Below are 18,997 nucleotides of genomic sequence, written 5' to 3' on the forward strand. Positions count from 1 at the left end.
TGCATCACCAGGTGTGACCCAAAAAGAAAAAAAAAAGAAAAAAAAGAAAAAGTTGGGGGGTAAAAACCCTGGAAACAGCGCCTGTCACAGCTCACCTCTGCAGAGTCCTCGTCTTTCCCGTAGTCGGTACTACCCACGATGGGCTCCTTCTCCCGCATCCAGGACTCGGCTTCGTTGGCGTCGGCAAAGTATTGCTGGGCCTGCAGCGAGTCCTCCAGGTCTTGCCGCCGCTGGGAAGCCTTGGACTTCAGGGACTCCCACTTCTGGTTCAGCTCGTTCAGCTTGGCCTTCACGTCCTCAGCAGCAAAGTGGCCTGGAAGGCAGATGGGGCAAGGTGGAGTCAATGACAAGCACCCGCTGGCCACCTCGTGGAGCCAGGCCCTGTGAAACTGCGTCTTCTGTGAGTTTGGGGTTCTGGTCCTTTAACAGACTGCCTGGTTTTTGTTTGTTTGTTTCCTAGACCCAAAATCTCTAAGAAGCAGAGGCCGAAATTGACAGAGAAACATCATCCTAAGAATCAGTGAAAGGAACAGCTCCTGGGGCCAGGGTCAAAGGGCTGTAGCACCAGCTATCATTTGGGGTGCTGGGTTAAATCCTCAATCCCATAAGCACTAAACCAGGGTAGTCCCTGAGCACTGCCAGGTGTGGTCCCCAAACAAAATAAACCCCACATTTAATTAAATTTATTTTTGCTTTTTGGGTCACACCCATCAATGCACAGGGGTTACTCCTGGCTCGTGCACTCAGGAATTACTCCTGGCAGTGCTCGGGGGACCCTATGGGATGCTGGGAATCGAACCGGGGTCGGCTGCGTGCAAGGCAAACGTTCTAACTGCTGTGATATTGCTCCAGCCCCCACATTTAATTTTAAACACCCCAGCCTCCATACATCAGAGGTGTTGAGACTTTCACGATGGGAATGTACCCAAGCCTGCTGGCACTCTTCACCCAATGGGGGTCCCGAGGATGATCACCCACCTTCCTCCACCATGGCATTCCCTTTCTGGGTCACAGCTTTGATGCGAGGTTCATGTCCTGCAATTTCTGCCTGCAGGGCTTGGTGTTTCTTCAGCAAGTTCTGGACACCGATCAAATCTTTGCCTGGGGTGAAAATGACGTCAATCAAGTCACCAGGAGAAAGCTGTCCCATTGCTCTGAGGTCACTATCCAGCACGCCTGGTCACCATCCCAGCCTGACTCCCGATTCCTTGGGGAGACCCACCTCGGTTAGTGGACGCAGCGATGGGTTCCTTCTCGCGGATCCAGGTTTCCTCATCCTCCACATCCCGGAAGAGCTGCTGCAGACGCAGGGAATCTGCCAGTTTCTGCTTCCGGGCCACCATGGGGTCCTTGAGTGCCTCGTAGCGTGCCACCAGTGCTTCCTGCTTCTTCTTGATGTTCTCAGCGTCAAAATGGCCAGCTTCCTGGAACTGGCGGGCCTGAATGGTGATGCCATCGATGCGGTCCTGAGAAGGGTAAGGAGAGTCATCAGCATGTGGCCGTGGTTCCTGGCTACTCTGTGGCTCTAGGGGTTTCGATCACACACGTCGGGGATGTCAGTGTGGTTCCTTCCTCACCCTAGGACATTTCCCCCTCAGCCTGTGCACCCAGTGCGGGTTAGACAAAGCCTGTGTATTCCGGGAACACCACTGCCTGTTCCCGCTCCCCAAACTGTGTGTCTGAAAGATGTGCCCTTCTCTGTGTGTCCCCTCACAGGCCCGAGGGTGCTGGGGCGCCCCACCTGGTGGGCAGCCACGTCCGCCTCCAGCAGGGCGTGCTTCTTCTGGAGGTTCTGCACATTGGTCAGATCTTTGCCATAGTCGTCGGAAGCCAGGTGACCTTCCACTTCATACAGCCACAGCTCGATGTCCTCCACGTTGCGATTGAACTGCTGCTGCTGGTTAGCCTCGCGCAGCTTTATACCTGGGCAGAGACGCAGGCGGGATTAGTGACGCGGCAGCAAAGAGAGGCAGGGAGGAGGGAGGACTGCGGGTCTAGGCACAGGTCAGAGCACCTTCTCCCAGAGATTCACTGCACCTCCCTCAGAGGCTGTGCTATACCTTCTCTCACTGTGTCCTCTGTTCTACTTCTGACTGCTAAACGAAGCTGTTTAAAAAGATTCAAACCTCCATGGGACAAAGGCCCGGGACCATAAGCACCCTTGGCTTTTGTGACAGGACTCTTGGTGTAGGGACGAGGCCTGATTCAGTCGAAGCTGGCCGGCCAGATCACTCCCTTCTCACCCAGGTTCCCAACAAATGAGCAAAGCCACCAAGATCCCAAGGTGGGTCACTCCTTCACAGGAAATGAGTCACACCAGTCCTGACCTGGGGTCACACACTCCTATGCCACACCAGGAAGGCACGTCACACCAGCAGCCCACAGCCTCCAATCGGCTTTCTCTTACCTTTCAGTTCTGTGGCCTCCAGCAGCTTCTTCCACAGACTGATGACCTCGTCCATGCGCGCGGCCACTTCCTCCTTGGCATAGTGGTTGACGTCGATCAGCTTCTGGCCGGCTTTCTCTAGCGCGTCAATGCGGCTCTGGTTGGCCGAGAGCTCAGCCTCGAAAGCCTGATGCTTCTGCACTTTTCCTTGCAGGTTAGAGGGGTCCTGTGATGAAAGACAAAGAGCTGCTACCTTGACCTGTGTCTGGTGCGTCGCTTTCTGTCACTGTCACGCTCATTCACACAGGGAAGGGACAACACAGTATTTAAAAATCTTTTTTCTTTTGGTTTTTTTGGGTCATACCCAGCAGTGCTCAAGTTTGACTCCCTGACCCTGCACTCAGGGATCACTCCTGCCAGTGCTCAGGGACCATGAGATGCTGGGGATCGAACCTGGGTTGGCTGCATGCAAGGCAAGTGCCCAGCCCACTGTACTATCACTCCAGCCCCAGATTACTAATTTTTTAGTGGGGCTGGCGGTCAACCCCAGGGCCTCACCCATGTAACCTATGCCCTGAGCTACATCCCTGACCTTGACTTCCCTATTTCCTTCTTGAACCTCAACTCACTGCTGAGTAGCTCCCTCTTGGGCACGTGAAGACACGCCAACGGCGCCCTTACCTTATATGCCTCATCGGTGGCCGTTTTCATCTTCTCATTGACCCAACTCTTGAGCTCGTCCGAGTCCCGGAAGAACTGCTGCAAGTGGAAGGAGTCGGCCAGCTGGGCCCGGCGGTACATGGCGCGCTCATGGAGGGCATTGCGGCGGCTCAGCAGCTGAAAGACAAGGCCCCGGGTCAGGCTGCGGTTCTTGCTCCCAGACTGCCCCTGAGGAGGCCCAAAAGTGACAACCACCCTGCGGGGAGGGGGCGCCACCGCGGGCAGGGAGATCCCGAGGGGCCCGGGACTCACAGCATCTCGGCGAGCGGCCACGTCGTCCATGGCGTAGTGGTTGTTCTGGATCAGCTTGGTCGCAAATTCATCCAGGGCCTGTGTGTGGGGGGGAGGGCGCTTTCAGCTTAAAACGCCGCGCCCCGGAGCAGGTCTCCGCCAAGGCTCACCTCTGCCCTGTGGGGTGGCTCTAAGCCACACGTGCCTTGGCATCATGCTAACAACCCCCACCCCACAGCCACGTCACAGCATTATCTGAGGCGACCCGCAGCCTTCAGTCCCCTCTGCGCAAGGGGACTGTGCTTGAGGGAGAGAGACCCCTGACAGGACTCCACCTCTGCGCTCAGTGAAAGCCACGTCTGTGTGACGGGTCCTGTCGCCCTGCACAGCAGGCGGGCTCCAACAAGGCGGCATCTACCACGAGGAGAGGCTGAAGCACCTCTGTGCGCACCTTGCACCGACCCCTCGAGACCTCGGCTCAGAGACCTCGGCCCCCTCTCAGGGCGCCTGAGGTAACGGCAGGAGGCGCTCACCGTGATCTTCTCCTCCTGGGCACTGAGGGATTTCTCAAAATCCTCGTGCTTCTTGAGGAGCGCCTCCACGCTGTCCAAGGAGTCTCCCAGGTCTTCGTTCAGCAGGAAAGCCTCAAAGGGAAGCAAAACGCTCAGCACAACGCCCCGGCCCGGCCCTGCAGGGCCATGCTGAATAGCAAAGGGCACTCAGCCAACGTCCGGAAAGAAAACACATGATGGCCGTGACACTCCCACATGTCTCCCGGGGAGCCAAGTCCCCACAGTCACCCCAACACTCGCCAACAGCAGCCCGAAATCTGCGGGTCAACCCCCAGCCCTCGGTGACGAGTGAACGCCGAGTCCTAGGCCCAAAGTCTCCTGCGCACTGTTAACACAGCTCCATTGCCTGCAAACTGGGGCCCCCTCCCGAGGGGTACCTGAGCCGACCACCCTGTCAGCACCCCGTCGAGGCTGCAAGGCCTCCCCAGGAGCAGCAGCCCCAGGGACTCGGCACCCAAGTTACCTCCTGTTTGCTCATCCAGTTGTCCACCTGCTCGGTGTCGCGGTAGAAGAGCTGCAGGTCCATGCACTGCTCGTACTGCTGCCTGCGCAGCTCCCACAGCTCCAGCAGCGCCGTCCGCTCCTCGGACAGGATGGTCAGCTGTGGGCAGACCCAGGCCGGGAGGCATCAGCCGCTCCGCTAACCCCAAGCAAGAGGGCCCTCTTCTGAGCGAGCGAGGGTGACCGCCCGCCACTCCACACGCGAGCCCCATACACGGCCTTGAGGGGGGGAGAGTGGGGCAGCGCCCACCAGTGTGGGACGGGGCACACAAGACGGCGCCCCACTAGTAATGGGAACAAAGTTCAGGAAACCTCGACATAATTTTTAGGCTCCAAAGCTAATGACAACAAAGTATATCTTTGAAATATGTCTTCTCCCAGTCTCCATGAAACTAAAAAAATATATCATTATCTGACGCTCCTCCGGCACTTCTGCTCAAAGATCCTTCCCAACCGGTAATTATACACATATAATTTGGTTAAAAAAAAATTGTTCACTCTTGGCTCCAACTACTAAGGCAGGACTCACTCCCTGCGGTCAAGCAGCAAAGCTGCCCCACTGGCCCCAGTTCCGCTCGGTTCCCAGGCCCTTGTCTCCCCCGCTCAGCTCCTCAGAGATCCTTCGAGGTAGAACTTCATTCATGGAAAGAAGAAAAAATGTGGCTGTGTGGAGGATGGGGCACCTGGCTAGGCTTGATCTTGGAGCTGGCTCAGTGGCCCCTACGCCCTTCAGTGTGAGCTGGTGCCTGGGCCCCCCGGGGCCGCACACAGAGCTGTGCAGCTCCGTCAGTTTGCCAGGGGCCATGCGATACACATCTCTAGCTGTGAAGCTCACAGGGCTCAGGCCCTCTTGTGGGGCCCATACACATGCACCCAGCTGCAGTGCACTGAGAAATGGCTTGTGCTCTTGGGACTGCAGGCACACGAGGGGCACCGGGATTAGAGCCTGCAACCACATGCTAGCAAGGCTTGAAGTTGCTGTACTATTCCTCCAGACCTTCTTTTCCTTAAAACAAAACAAAACAAAAACAAAACAAGGACCACCCCAGAACGTGGAAGCCACCAGGACCACACTGGGTGCTCGTGGGGGCCAGGGAGGTGGGCCCCCAGCGCTAGAAAACAAACTCAGCCTCTCATACCACCAGGGGTGTCCAATATGTGGTATTCTGGATCACTTCCAGAGTCCTATTAGGGGCAGGGGGCAGTGCTCAGGGCTGAGTCCTGGTTCTGTGCTCTGGGCCTATTCCTGGCAGTGCTCAGGGAACCATCTGCAGCGCTGGAGATAGAACTGGAATCGCAGTCAAAGTAGTCCCGTGCAAAAGGAGTGCTTTATACTGTATTATCTCTCTGGCCCCCTAGGCTTTTCCAATAGTCCCCAGTGGGACCACCAGTATGGGACCAAACAGTGCTGGGGACTGAACTCGGGCCTCCTGCACACCGAGCCACCTCCCTGACCCCACAGACTCTAGTCAGGAGCGTGCCTCCTCTCGTACCTTCTCCTTCACTTCATCTGAGGCATAATGGCCAGCAGCAAGCAGGGCCTGTCCAGACTCGTCGGCAGATTTAAAGCTGTCTTCATGAGCGTCGATCTCGCCCTACAAAGGGACAGGCACACTGTCTTCAGGTCCAGCACATCGCGAGAGAAAAGCAACTTGCTTAATTTCAAATTGTTGTGACTCATCAGGACATGGCATTTAAAGGAGCCGTGTGCTGGGACCCTGGAGCACTCAGACCTCAGCCTCCTCTCAGGCTGTCTGAGGTAATGGCAAGAAGGTGCTCACTGTGGTTTTGTTTTTTATTTTTTGTTTTTTTTGCTTTTTGGGTCACATCCAGCGATGCTCAGGGGTTCCTCCTGGCTCTGCACTCAGGAATTACTCCTGGCGGTGCTTGGGGGACCATATGGGATGCCGGGGATCGAACCCAGGTCGGCCGAGTGCAAGGCGAACGCCCTACCCGCTGTGCTATCGCTCCGGCTCCCTCACTGTGTGTTTTTCCTCCAGGAGATTCATGGTTTCAGGGTCAATGGTGACCTCCCACCAGCTGAACACTGACCCTCTAGGGGAAGCACAGGGAGCAAGTGTCCACAGGCTCACAGAAGGCGTGCACCTGCCCGCTGCTGTCTGCCAGGGCCTGCCAGGGCCTGCTCTGGGAGCTGCCATGGGTGCTCCTAGCAGGGCGGGCTGCAGCTACCTTGTGCTCCTGGTGTCGGTCGAGCAGGGCTTCCGCTCCGGCCACATCATTGGCAAGTTCATCCGCATTGATGAGCGCTTTCATCTCCGTCACCCAGCTGGTGAGGTCCCGGAAGTCAGCTAGAAAGCGCTGCAGCCTGGGGAGAACAAGCCAGTCAAGGGGGCAGGAGGGGTCCCGGGAGGTCCTGGGCTGGGGATAAAGTGACTGCCCTACAGCTCCAGGCTCTGTGTTCCCCAACGTCTGACAAACTGGGAATGGTTCAAACAAACCTGCGCAAATGGTTCTTTCCCTCCAGGCCTCTGCTTCTCACCCAAGCCTCCTGTGGGCCCAGGACATTCTGAGGGGCTAACAGAGAATAATCGTGCAGATGGGGATGACGGTGCACACCATAGAATTAGGGGGTGCACTAGGAAGGCAGGGGAGCCCCAGCAAGGAGACAAGGTCAGGAGAAGGCCACAGTTGTGCAAAAAAAAAAAAGTGGAGTGGAGTTCATGCCCAATTCAATCTGAAAAATGGCTGAATAAACAGTACTACTTCTACATTTTAAAAAAAAGTGGAAATTGGTCCTCTAAAAATTAGGCTCTAGGGGCTAGAATGATAGTACAGCGGGTAGGGCAACTGCCTTGCATGAGGCCGACCCGGGTTCGATTCCCACATCCCATATGATCCCCCGAGCACCGCCAGGAGTAATTCCTGAGTGCAGAGCCAGGAGTAACCCCTGGGCATCGCTGGGTGTGATCCAAAAAGCAAAAAGAATAATAAGAAATAAAAATAAATAATTTTTTTTGCAAAAAAAAATTAAAAAATAAAAATAAAAATTAGGCTCTATTTATCACTCTAATCCTGTAATCATGTCCCTTATGTTCTAGTCTCTTGTCTCTCCCAAGTTCAAGCCCTGGGTGTTAAGAACCTTCCCTTTTATTTTTTTCCTTTTTGGGTCACACCTGGTGATGCTCAGGGATTACTCCTGGCTCTGCACTCAGGAATTACTCCTGGTGGTGATTGAGGAGTCACAGGGGATGCCGGGGATTGAATCCAGGTCGACCGCATACAAGGCAAATGTCCTACCCGCTGTACTGCCCCTCCAGTCCCAGAACCTTTCCTTCTAAATCCATGGTTTACTCCTTTTTTTGAGGGGTAGAGATGTCAGGGGGCTGTTCTGAGCCATGCCGGGGGCTGAACCCCAGGCCTCCCGAATTCAAGGCATGTGCACAGTCTATTCACCACCTCTAGTGATGCTCATGCGGACCATCACGGTGCTGGGGCTTGCGTCTTGCGTCTTCCCTACCCCTGGTACTACTCTCTGTCCCCCATCAGTTCCTGTGGTGCTCTGATGGCTAAGGAGGAAGCCCCGGTTCTCTCAGTGTTGTGCAGGATCCAGGGTGGGCAAGGTTAATACAGCTACAGATGCTGTGTGCCCGCGCTCTATGGCTGCCGGTTTCTGAGAACTACTGCAGGTGTGAGCTGGCCCCAGCAGCTGCTCAGCAGAGGAAAGCGGGCATTCTCAGCCCACCCAACGCCCCTCGAGCCTGCCCTCCTGCCTTCTCTGCACCTTCCCCACACCCGGGCTGCTGAGAGGGCGACGGAGGGGCAGCTACCTGTAGGAGTCATTGAGACGCGCATGTCTCTCGGCTGCCAGTGTGCGGATCTGCTCCCAGTTGGTAATCAGCTCCTCCCGCTTCACCTGGATCTGTGTGGCGCTCAGGGGGTGGGACTGCTGCAGGCGGTCGGCCTCGGCACACAGCGCCTTGACCTAGGGGCACTGGCCGTCAGCACTGCGCTCGTGAGCCAACCCTCAGACCCGCGCAGGGTCACTGACTGCCCGGGCCCACCTTGTCCTCCAGCGCGGCCAGATCTCTCTCCAAGCCCTCGTGCTTCCGAAGCAGAGCCTGCACGCTGGCCAGGTCTCGGCCGAAATCGTCTGACGCCATCAACTGCTCCTTTTCCTTGATCCAGCTTATGGTCTCGTCCACATCCCTGCATGAGGGACACCCCGAGTGACCCAGTTTTGACACATCTCTTGCCCTCGGCACCCGAGGAGCCCGAGCTGTCTGCTCTGCCGGCCCCTTCCACACCAGGCGCCGGTTCCCTGAAGCCCACTCTGGCCCACCTGTTGAAGCGCTGGACCTCTGCTGCCCCGAAGAGCTTCCCCTGTCTCTGAAGAGCCAAGCCCTTGAGCCGCTGCCAGGCCGCGTTCACTTCATCCTGCTTCGTCTTGATCAGCTCCTCCTCCGGGTGCTGCTCCTGAACAAGAGAAGCGGAAGCGACTGAAGCAGCTCATGGCCTCTGGCTCTAGACGGTAAGTCAGGGAGCAGGACAAACACTGCGTGATCTCACTCATCTGCTGCTCACGTGGAGACAAAACAAGGGGATAAACTATCTTGAACAGTGACAGTCCCCTTAGTTCTTGGGTTATGAGACAGATGACAAGTGCTGGGGAAGGGGACTTGAGGCGACACAGGAAGAGGGTCCTGGAGACAGTGGTGGTAGTGCATGCAATGACCTTGTACACCAAAGTCAAATGGTAACACTATTATAACCACGTTTTTGTAACTATACACGTATGTTGATGCATGTGTATATGTATAATATTTTTGTATATATGTATAGATTTTTTAAAGTCTCCTTCCGGGGGTCCAGGGCAAGAGTATAGCAGGGAGAGTGTTTGCCTGTGTAGAGCGGGAAGGGCACTTGCCTTGCATGCAGCAGATCCAGGCTCAATCCCCAGCATCCCATACACTCCCCTGAGCACCGCCAGGAGTAATTCCTAAGTGCAGAAGCGGGAGTACCCCCAGAGCCTCACCAGATACGGTCCCCAAAAAGTACCCTAGGCAGGGCTGGAGCAATAGCACAGCAGGTAGGGCGTTTGCCTTGCACGCGGCCGACCCTGGTTCGAATCCCAGCATCCCATATGGTACCCTGAGCACCGCCAGGAGTAATTTCTGAGTGCAAAACCAGGAGTAGCCCCTGTGCATCGCCAGGTGTGACCCAAAAAGAAAAAAAAAGTATCTAGGGGGTCCCAAAGAGGGGAGCTTGTATGATCCTGTTCTAGGGCTCATGAGCACTCAAGAGTCTTGCAGTGGGAGGCAGAGAAAAGAGAGTTCCTGGGCCTCTCCCTGGAGGCAGGGGGAAGAAGGTGCTGCTTTCCCTGATGGCTCCCTGAAAATTCAACTTCAAAAAGAAGGGAAGAGCAAGCGGCCTGTCACCCAGAAATCACCTCCACACCCGTCTCTGAAGCCTGGAGCCCAGTGAGCAGAGGAGTGCCGGGGGCGGCCCTGCTCTTCCCGCCAGCAGCCCACAGTGCAAGTGCTCTGCGCTTCAAAGGCGCTCCCCGGCCACCTTCGCCCACCTCTGGGTCCAGCAGACAACCTTCCTGCTGAAGGCACCGGGGCTGGGACACGCACACGCCTGAGCGGCTTACCTGAGTGAGTTTGGCAGCAAACTGGTTCACCTCATTCACTCTCTCTTCATGCGCAGCCATGTCTGTCTGAAACTCTTCAAACTTCTTCTGTAAAACCTCCACATGCTCCAGGTCCTGGCCCAGCTCCTCTGACGTCACAATCGCTTCCTGCCCGGAGATGATAACCGAGTCGGTCACTCCAGTTCCCAGAAACCCTGCCGGCAAGCCGGCTTCAGTGTGGGTTCTTCTGACCGAGCCCAACGTCCAGGCATGAGAGGTACGACGGCGAGCACCCCAGAAAACAGCTGGAGACGGCAGCCCCCTGCCAGCCCTGGCTGCCGCTGCTCACGCTCCACTAGCCTCTGCCTTTCCTCCTGAAAGCCTGTGCCACAGACCCTCCTTCTCAAAACCCACCTGGGTCAAGCTCTTGCATTGCACGTGCTGGGCCTGGGGTTCCATCCCCGGAACCCCATATGGTCCCCCAAGCCCTTCCAGGAGTGAGCCCAACGTGCAGACCCAGGACTACAGCCAAGCCACTGAACAGAAGACCCCCAACACACAGACAGCAGCGCGGCCAACCTTGTCGTTGATCCAGTCCATTACGTCCTCGCACTCCCGCAGGTACTGCACCAGCTTCTGCGCCTGCAGCAGTTTCACCCCTTTCTCGCGCATCTTCTCCAGCAGCAGCTCCCACTGGCGGTGCAGCTCCGTCAGGCGGGTCTGGGGGAGGGAACGCACACAAGTTAGCTGCCAGCAGCTTCCAGTGTCTGGCCTCTCCCTGGAGGCCAGAAACCCTGGAAGCTCTGGGTGTGCTAGGAGGGGTCATCCCTAAACTGACAACAAACGGCAACGTGACCAAGGCAGCAGACAGCGCACGGCTCACAGAGCTCTGGAAGGGTCCTGGCAGCGGGACGCCGGAACGCTCGGAGGTGGGTTTATGCATCTGCCTCAGATTTTACACTGCTGTCTCCTGAATTACCGTTGCCATATTATTCATCATTACCAAAAGAGACTAATATGAACTACTGAAGTGGGACTCCAGGAGCAAGGGGGCAAGCAATGAGGAGAACTAATATAGAAATTAAGTAGAGATAACAACCACAGAAGTATTCTACATTCATGGAGACACAGGGAAGAAACCAAGGAGGAGATCTATTGGGTGTCATAAGTATAAAGAAATAACTATAAGACAAACGTAAAAACAAGCCCCCAAACCACACAGTAGAGGGGAGGAGGAAAGTAAAAATAATGTGGAAGTAAAAAGATGAGGTTCTGAATCGTGGAAATCAGCTCTCCGGCCGGAGTCCTGGCAGGACAAAGCCGGGACTTTCAGAGAAACTGAATGACATCACAGTCGGATTCATGTCACGCTTACAGTGGCAACCACCAGCCCAAACAAAGCCATGTCCCAGCATCTTTGGGTGCTCTGCACACAGGCCTCCTGAGGTCTTGCCAAGAAAGGGGAATCTGGTCATCCAGTCCAGGCTGGGGGAGATATGGGATCCTCTGACCCCCTCCCAATGATATACGGGTGACCCAAGATACTAGGAGTTTCAGTTACACCCATGGACAGGAGAAGAACCAGCGGCCCGGAAGCCGGGATCCACCCATGTTGACTAAGCTCGGGAGCCCTGCGAGCAAAAGCGCCAACCTGGGTGGATTCATGTGCAAACAAGCCAGAGGAGAGAGGAGCGAAGAGGAGCACCCACACAACTCACTTCCGCCACTGATGGCTGCCGGCGGAAGCCACCACAAGCGGAAGAGAAGGTGGCAAAAGGCATTCCAAGGCAAGGGGGAGAGGCAGCCCACAGCAACTCCACACTGCACCTACTCGGATGTGGGCCCCGACGTGGGTGGCGGTGACTATGGGGCGCCACGCTGTCCGGTACGGTGTGAAAGTCTAGACCAGTGACAGACACGTTATCCGGGGCCAAGGAACAGCGTGGACACCCCACCCGCCTTCCTCTGCCTCCCAAGTCGGGGAGTGAATAAGAGGGCGGCAGAGCACTGCCCAGCCAGGCGCAGCATGCGCACTGGGAGCAGAAGACTCAGGGAGAGCTGCTGCACCAATGGGAAAGCACGGCCGTGGAAACCCACACCCTCACGTCAGTTGTCAAACCCGTCCCCACCGTCTCGTCAAAGCTGGGAGAGGCCCCCATCCTGCTGTGGCCAATCTTGTCAAGACACGGGCCCTCAGGGGCAAGACATGGGTCTCCCGAGCACTGCCAGGAGTAATTCCTGAGTACAGAGCCCAGTGTGATCCCTGAGCATCTCTGGGTGTGGATCCAAAACAAAAAAGACTCCCTCTGCAGGAGTGCGTGAGTGAGCAGGGCGGCAGGTGCACTGGGTGGGGACCTTAGCTCTGACTCAGTGGATTTCTCAATACAACAAAAGCCGGCGGCACAGTTCACAGAGAAGCAGCTGAAGAAAATGAAGGAAGCCAACAGGAGTGAAATGCAGGCTAAGGAAGCTAAAAACAAATAACTGGGACAATAAAAAAAAAAAGAAGAAGAGAGAGAGAGAGTAGTCTGAAATTCTGGTTCTGTCTGGGTTTTCAGGCTGCGTGGACCTGAGCCAGTTACTCAACTCCTCTGAGCTTCAGCTTCCTCTCTCTTGCCTACACTGATGGGGAAATGAGGTACCTGGCAGGCCTCTGGGAAGACTGAAGGGGAGATTCACAGGGTTAATTCCTAGCAGTGTGTAGGCACAGCAATAACTACTAACACAGCTGATGGCACTTCTCACTTTGCCTTATTGAGCTCTAGGGCAGAGGCACCAACTCAGAGACGTAAATCAAGTGAGCTTTGGACACTCCTCCTGCAGATCACCCCGTTTCCTGTTCTCCTCCGCAGCCTGCTTCGGCACTGCACAGCCCCACTCATGCTGAGGAACCAATTTCTTTCTTTTTTCTTTTTTTTTTTTTTGGTTTCACACCCAGTGATGCTCAGGGGTTATTCTGGGCTCTGTACTCAGGAGTTATTCCTGGTAGTGCTCAGGGAACCATATGGGATGCTGGGGATTGAACTTGGGTTGGCTGTGTGCAAGGCAAACACCCTACCTGCTGTAATATTGCTCTGGCTCCCTGAGGAACCAATTTCTATCACGGAACGAAGGTGTTCAATTTTCACTTACTATGAAGCCCATGTGTAATTGCAGAAACAGAGATTACTTTACCCAAATTAGTTTAATGTAATGAAATGGTTGTCTTATGGCATTTAGAATAAACTTATATTTCCTCTTTAGAATCATTACTAGTGATAGTTAATTATTAATAAGCCGAGGCCTAATTGCAAGTCTTTCATATGTGAATAGCAGAGCATTTTGGAGCAGAAGACAAACAAGCAGCATTCGTGGGCGAAACTCATTCCGGGCTGCTGAAGAAACCTGCCTGAGGGTTTCGGAACATGAGAGTGGGCCTCGGGGCTCGGGAATGTCGTTATCTGATGCCTCACGATTGCCTCGGCTGACAAAGGACCAGGAAGACTGGTCCTCAGTGGACTGTGATTTGGGATGAAAAGGAAAAAAGCGCAAAACAGGCGGAAGGGGAATGGGAGACAGAGAAGAGCTTCAGCGGCAGGAAACTATGCCCATCAGCCTCGAGATGAGGTTTGCCGTCCCCTGGAACTGCTAATGTCAACCCAAAAGAAGCCACTGGCCACTGTCCCCAGTCTGATGACTGGGTGCCCAAACTGGCTAGACAAGAGTCTGAGGAGTCTGTTTCAGTCATTCTCACGGCAGGAGCCGGCTGCACCCTGAGCCAGCTTGTGTCTCTCGGAGGGCAGGATGGCCAATTTTACCCTCTCCCAGCGCACAGCGGCTGTGGAGCGCTAATGGATGGCGCACCTGTCAGAGGGAACTCTCCGGACAGGTTCTGGGATTCACCTTTTTTTTTTTGGGTCACACCCGGCGATGCACAGGGGTTACTCCTCGCTCTGCACTCAGGAATTACTCCTGGCAGTGCTCAGGGGACCCTGTGGGATGCTGGGAATCGAACCTGGGTTGGCCACGTGTAAGGCAAATGCCCTCCCCACTGTGCTATTGCTCCAGCCCCGGATTCCCCTATCTTTGAGCTCTAAGCCCGAAGTCCCGCCGCTGCACTGAAGTGCTCCTGATCACTATCCGTCATATTTACACAATCTTCTCTTCCTGGGCTACACCCTGCAGTGCTGGGGCTACTCCAGGCTCAGTGCTAAAGGTCAACACTCCGGGCAGTTATACCATCTTCTTTATGCTGAAAAAATGAACTCCCGGGGCCAGAGAAATAGGACGTGAGCAACCTAATTTTGATACCCGGCACCCCATATTTTTCCCTGGCCCCACCCCCAGGAGTGATCCCTGAGCTCAGAGTCACAATAAACCCTGAATACTAACGGGTGTAGCCCCAAAACAAAAAACAAGCAAACAAACTAACAAACCAAAAAAGATGAACTCCTTTAGGGTAGTTCATGGATTGGTGGAAAAGGGGAAAAACGTCTCTTTAGGCCCCGAACCGGCCTGTAAGTCCCCCTCAGCTCCCCCTCTGCGCCCCCCTGCCCAGCCCACGCATGAAGTACTGCTCCAACTCACCCTTATGGTCTCCGAGGCGAAATGCCCTTCCGAGATCATCAGGTTCCCCGTTTCATCCAGCTTCACGATGGCTCCCGAGTTGGCCTGCACCTCCGCCTCGAAGGCCTGATGCTTCTGCAGCTTGCCCTGTGGGGGGCCGTGGAGTGAGTTGAGGAGCCAGCAGGCAGAATTCACAGTCCTGCCACCCCCACACCCTCTCCCAGCATTTACCCCTGGGCACGTGGCTTCAGCACCCCCCCTGTGGCTCCTGCCCGGTCTCTCTACCACCCAGGGAGCAAGATGCTAAGCAAAGAGCCTGACTTGAGTGGCAAGTGGAAGAATGGCCTTGACATCTTTTCCCTACTCCCTGTGAACACAGAGGCCTGCTGACGCCTTAGCACGTACGCATCAGCCTTGAATAATTCATCTCCTCACTCCTGGGCTCAGAGCACTCCGGATGCTATGGTGGAACACTCTTTGCCTCTCTGTTTCTGGGTTGGGGTCGCATCTGACTGTGGTCAGGGGCTTACTTCTGGCAGAGGTAGGGGAAAGTGCGGTGCTGGGGACTGAACCCAGAGGCCCTGTGTGTGCTCCAGCCCACTGTGTATCTTTCTAGCCCTGTCATTTTTCAAATCATGTGACAGAGGTATAAGTTTGCTGTTGTTACAAATATAGGGTGGTACGCTGGGAGCCAGAGCCGCTCTGGCAATGCCTGCTCCAGTATAGCAGGCCTTAGGCTGGCTTCGGGCACAGAGGGCTCAAGGACACGAGGGCCACCCCCAGCAGTGTGCGCCAGTAGCCTCAGTGCCCGAGCTCAGCATGTGCTCTAACACTTAAGCTAACTATGGAGGCATAATTTACGTCATAAAGTGAGCCTGTCTTAGGCCAAAGAGAAAGTTTACTGGGCCCGAGTACACCCTCGGCACACAGGAGGCCTGGGTATGATCCCTGCACTGCAGGGTCCCTGAGCACCACTGGATGTGGCCCCAAAAAAACAGAAATATAATAGAATAGAAAAATATTAATTTGGTTTTAAATGTATAGATCAATTGTTTTCAAAGGTTTAGGTTGTTTCTGTGTTTTGTGTTTTGGTGGGGGGCACACCTGGCTATGCTCAGGGTTTTATCGTAGCTTGATGCTCGGAGTAACCCCTGGTGGTGTTTGGGGGATCAAATGTACCGTGGGGATTTTTAGCTGTATGCAAGGGAAGTGCTTGGCCTCCTGGACTATCTTTCCACTCCCGAAGGCTTTGATAAGACTTACTGAGTTGGGGAGGAGGGAGAAATAGTACAGGGGGCTAAGGTTTGCCCCACATGCAGCCAACCCCAGTTCTATCCCTGGCACTGCAAATGGTTGCCCAAGTACATAGCCAAGAGTGATCCCTGAGCATTGCCAGGTATGGCCAAAACACAAATAACCTGCTACCACCAAGAAAAAAGTAAGAGAGATGCTCCAAAGGCTACCAGTGATACATTTTCACTAGCAACAATATTGTTTCTGTGAATTTCTCAAAACCACAGTCCAACTTTGACCTTTCTGAAAAATGTTGACGGCTCAACACTGGTAGAAAGGGAGTGGTTTGAGGGTCATCAGATGGACACAGCCAGAAGAGAGAAATTAATACCCACAGGAGTACACATTCAAACACACAAAACACACACACACACACACAGACGCAGGCACACACGTGCACACAAAAACATGAAGCATTTTCCACAACAGTTAGCCCTGCTTCACATCTGATCTACTTTTTTGCTACCAAAACACTCCAAGTCATAATGAAACAACTTTTCATGTATTTTCAGGCAAGAAACATTAGAGCTCTTGAACTTGGCAGGGATCTCAGATATACCTGCAAGTTGGTAGGGTCTTTGTAATTCTCATCGGATGCAATCTGAAGTTTCTCCTGGATCCATTTCTCCAGTTCCTCAGCATCTCTTTGGAAAAACTGGAATCGGTAGGAATCTTCGAGCTTCTGGCGCCTGAGAGTCGAGAGCTCCTTGAAGCGGTGGTACCTGTCGAGGACCTGCTGCCGCCGCTCCTGAATATCCTCTGCTGTTTCCAGCACTTTGACCCCACTCGGGTCCATCTTCTGCAAAGACAGAATGCCCTGAGGTCAGCACGAGGCAGCAACCTGGGTTCCATGGCATCAGCCTCTCTAAGGAGAGAACCAGGCAGCCCCTTCCCCCGACTCAACAATACAGACCAGATCCTAGTTCTCGGCAAGGGAAGGGCTGTCCATGGCCCTGAACACTTCCCCAGTGCGCCCACAGATGCCTGGCCAGCATGGTCACAGAAACCAAACACACAGAAGAGTTTACTTGCAGTCAATTCCTATAGAATATGGCTGTGAGACTTCGAGACAAACCAACTCTAGTACTCAAAAAACTATTGTGAAATCCAGGGCTGGAGAGATAGCACGGAGAGGAGGGCACTTGCCTTGCGTGTGGTCAACCTGGGTTCGATCCCTAGCACCACATACAGTCCCCTAGGCAGCACCAGAAGAGCCAGTGGTAAGCCCTGACCACTGCCAGGTGTTGCCCCAAAACCAAAACAAAAGACTATCGTGAAATCTATTCCAAGTCCCTTCCATTAATCTCTCCTTTTCATTGTATGAAGATTATAGAGAGGCTCTGACTGGGGCCAGTGATAATACAGTGGGTAGGACATTTGCCTTGCATGCGGCCAACAAGGGTTTGATCCCTGGCATCCCCATATGGTTCCCCAAACACTGCCAGGAATAATTCTTGAGTGCAGAGCCAGGAGTAACCTGAGGATCTCTGGGTGCCACCCAAAAAGAAAAAAAAAAAGTGGCTCTGATTAAAACCAGCTTTTCTACCTAGCTCTCATTCTGTTATTCACTGATGAGAAAGGAACGATGGAAAGGTTGCTGAGTCCTTTCTATCCATCAGTAACCAACAGAATCTCCCCAGGCCCAGTAGTTGACGTCTCAGCTTTCCCAAAACATCAATCCCACACATCTTCTTTAGGCGAGAGCCTGGGCAATGAACAGTCCCCCAAATGCACAAAAGGCAATCACAGGCTGCAGAGACAGTTCAACCGGTGGAGCACATGCTTTGCATGCTGGAGGCCTAGGCACTGCATAGTCCCCCAAGCACTGGCAGGAATGACCCCTAAGCACAAAGCTAGGAGTAACCCTGGAGCACTGCCAGATGCGGCCCCAAAACAAAACAACCATCACAAAAGTAGCTTTAAAAAAGAGAGAGAGAGAGAAACAAAGAAAAGAAAGCTTGATAAATGATTTTCCTTTTTAGTTTTTTGTTTGTTTGGGGCCACACCCAGGATGCTCAGGGCTTACTCCTGGCTCTGCACTCAGGAATTACTCCTGCTCGTGCTCTGGGATCATATTAGATGATGCAGATCAAACCTGAGGCGGTCACATGCAAGGTAAATAATGCCTTACACACTGTACTATCTCTCTGGCCTAACCTACTTGTCATTCTGGAAGGTAAGGCGAAAATCCACAGCAACTGCAAGTTAACCCCAGATGCAGGTAAATTACACCAACTGAAAGTACTAGATGTATGGGCAACCTCACTGAAAATAAAAGTTCTGTCTTTTTTTTTTTTTTGCTTTTTGCATCACACCTGGAGATGCTCAGGGCTGACTCCTGGCTCTGCACTCAGGAATCATTCCTGGCAGTGCTCGGGGGACCATATGGGATGCTGGGAATTGAACCCTGGTCAGCTGCGTGTAAGGCAAATGCCCTACCCACTGTACTATCGCTTCAGCCCCTAAAAGTTCTCTTTTGGGGCCACACATGGGGCCTGTATTGGGGGCCTACTCTCAGAGGTACTTAAGAAACTAGGTAGTGCTGAGGATCAAACCCAGGCCTTGGGGTTAGAGAGACAGTACAGCGGGTAAGTCATTGCACACAGCCAACACAGGCTCAATCCCCAGCATCCCATATGACTCCCTGAGCCCAGCTAGGAGTGATCCCTGAGTGCAAAGTCCGGAGTAAGCCCTGAGCACTACAGATGTAGCCCCCAAACTAAAATCTACCACACAAAAAAGCACCCCCAGGCTTTCTGCGGGCTCTCAGCCAGCTATCTCTCCAACCGCACCAAATCTTATTATTGGGGGATGGGGAGGGCCACACCTGGCAATACTCAGGCGCTATTCCTGGCTTCTGTGTTCAGGAGTGACCCCTGTCAGTGTTCAGGGAATGACGCGGTGATGGGGATCAGATCAGGGTGGTCACATGCAAGGCCTTAGTGTCCTACCACTCCAGGACATTTTAATGTCATCAGCAAATTTTAATATCAAAAAGGAAATGACCTACATGCGGGGAAAACCCAGAATATGTAACCTGCTCTTACCAGGAATAAGCCATTTTATTTATTTACTCATTTTTGGGTTCTTGGTCCACACCCAGTGGCGCTTGAGGTTACTTCAGGCTCTGTACTCAGGAATCACTCCTGGTGGTGCTTG

General features: G+C 53.9%; 1 protein-coding gene across 5 annotated transcripts in view; it reads right to left on the minus strand.

Annotated features, from left to right (window-relative positions):
* Nucleotides 1–18,997, minus strand: part of SPTAN1 (spectrin alpha, non-erythrocytic 1) — a 61,015-nt gene that overhangs the window by 30,865 nt on the left and 11,153 nt on the right. For all 5 annotated transcript variants that reach the window (XM_055141862.1, XM_055141869.1, XM_055141860.1 and 2 more), the window contains 18 exons: nucleotides 16,398–16,637; nucleotides 14,567–14,692; nucleotides 10,580–10,720; nucleotides 10,022–10,168; nucleotides 8,711–8,844; nucleotides 8,433–8,577; nucleotides 8,199–8,353; nucleotides 6,601–6,736; nucleotides 5,904–6,005; nucleotides 4,373–4,510; nucleotides 3,871–3,981; nucleotides 3,359–3,436; nucleotides 3,068–3,223; nucleotides 2,408–2,612; nucleotides 1,742–1,923; nucleotides 1,223–1,466; nucleotides 979–1,101; nucleotides 96–313 (listed from right to left, as the gene is read on the minus strand). In XM_055141862.1, coding sequence (XP_054997837.1) covers nucleotides 96–313; nucleotides 979–1,101; nucleotides 1,223–1,466; nucleotides 1,742–1,923; nucleotides 2,408–2,612; nucleotides 3,068–3,223; nucleotides 3,359–3,436; nucleotides 3,871–3,981; nucleotides 4,373–4,510; nucleotides 5,904–6,005; nucleotides 6,601–6,736; nucleotides 8,199–8,353; nucleotides 8,433–8,577; nucleotides 8,711–8,844; nucleotides 10,022–10,168; nucleotides 10,580–10,720; nucleotides 14,567–14,692; nucleotides 16,398–16,634 — 2,778 coding nt within the window. In that variant the 5' untranslated portion in view covers nucleotides 16,635–16,637. The remainder of the gene's footprint in view (nucleotides 1–95; nucleotides 314–978; nucleotides 1,102–1,222; nucleotides 1,467–1,741; nucleotides 1,924–2,407; nucleotides 2,613–3,067; nucleotides 3,224–3,358; nucleotides 3,437–3,870; nucleotides 3,982–4,372; nucleotides 4,511–5,903; nucleotides 6,006–6,600; nucleotides 6,737–8,198; nucleotides 8,354–8,432; nucleotides 8,578–8,710; nucleotides 8,845–10,021; nucleotides 10,169–10,579; nucleotides 10,721–14,566; nucleotides 14,693–16,397; nucleotides 16,638–18,997) is intronic.

The sequence above is a fragment of the Sorex araneus genome, chromosome 1, assembly GCF_027595985.1.
Source record: "Sorex araneus isolate mSorAra2 chromosome 1, mSorAra2.pri, whole genome shotgun sequence".
In the NCBI taxonomy this organism is placed as follows: Eukaryota; Metazoa; Chordata; class Mammalia; order Eulipotyphla; family Soricidae; genus Sorex; species Sorex araneus.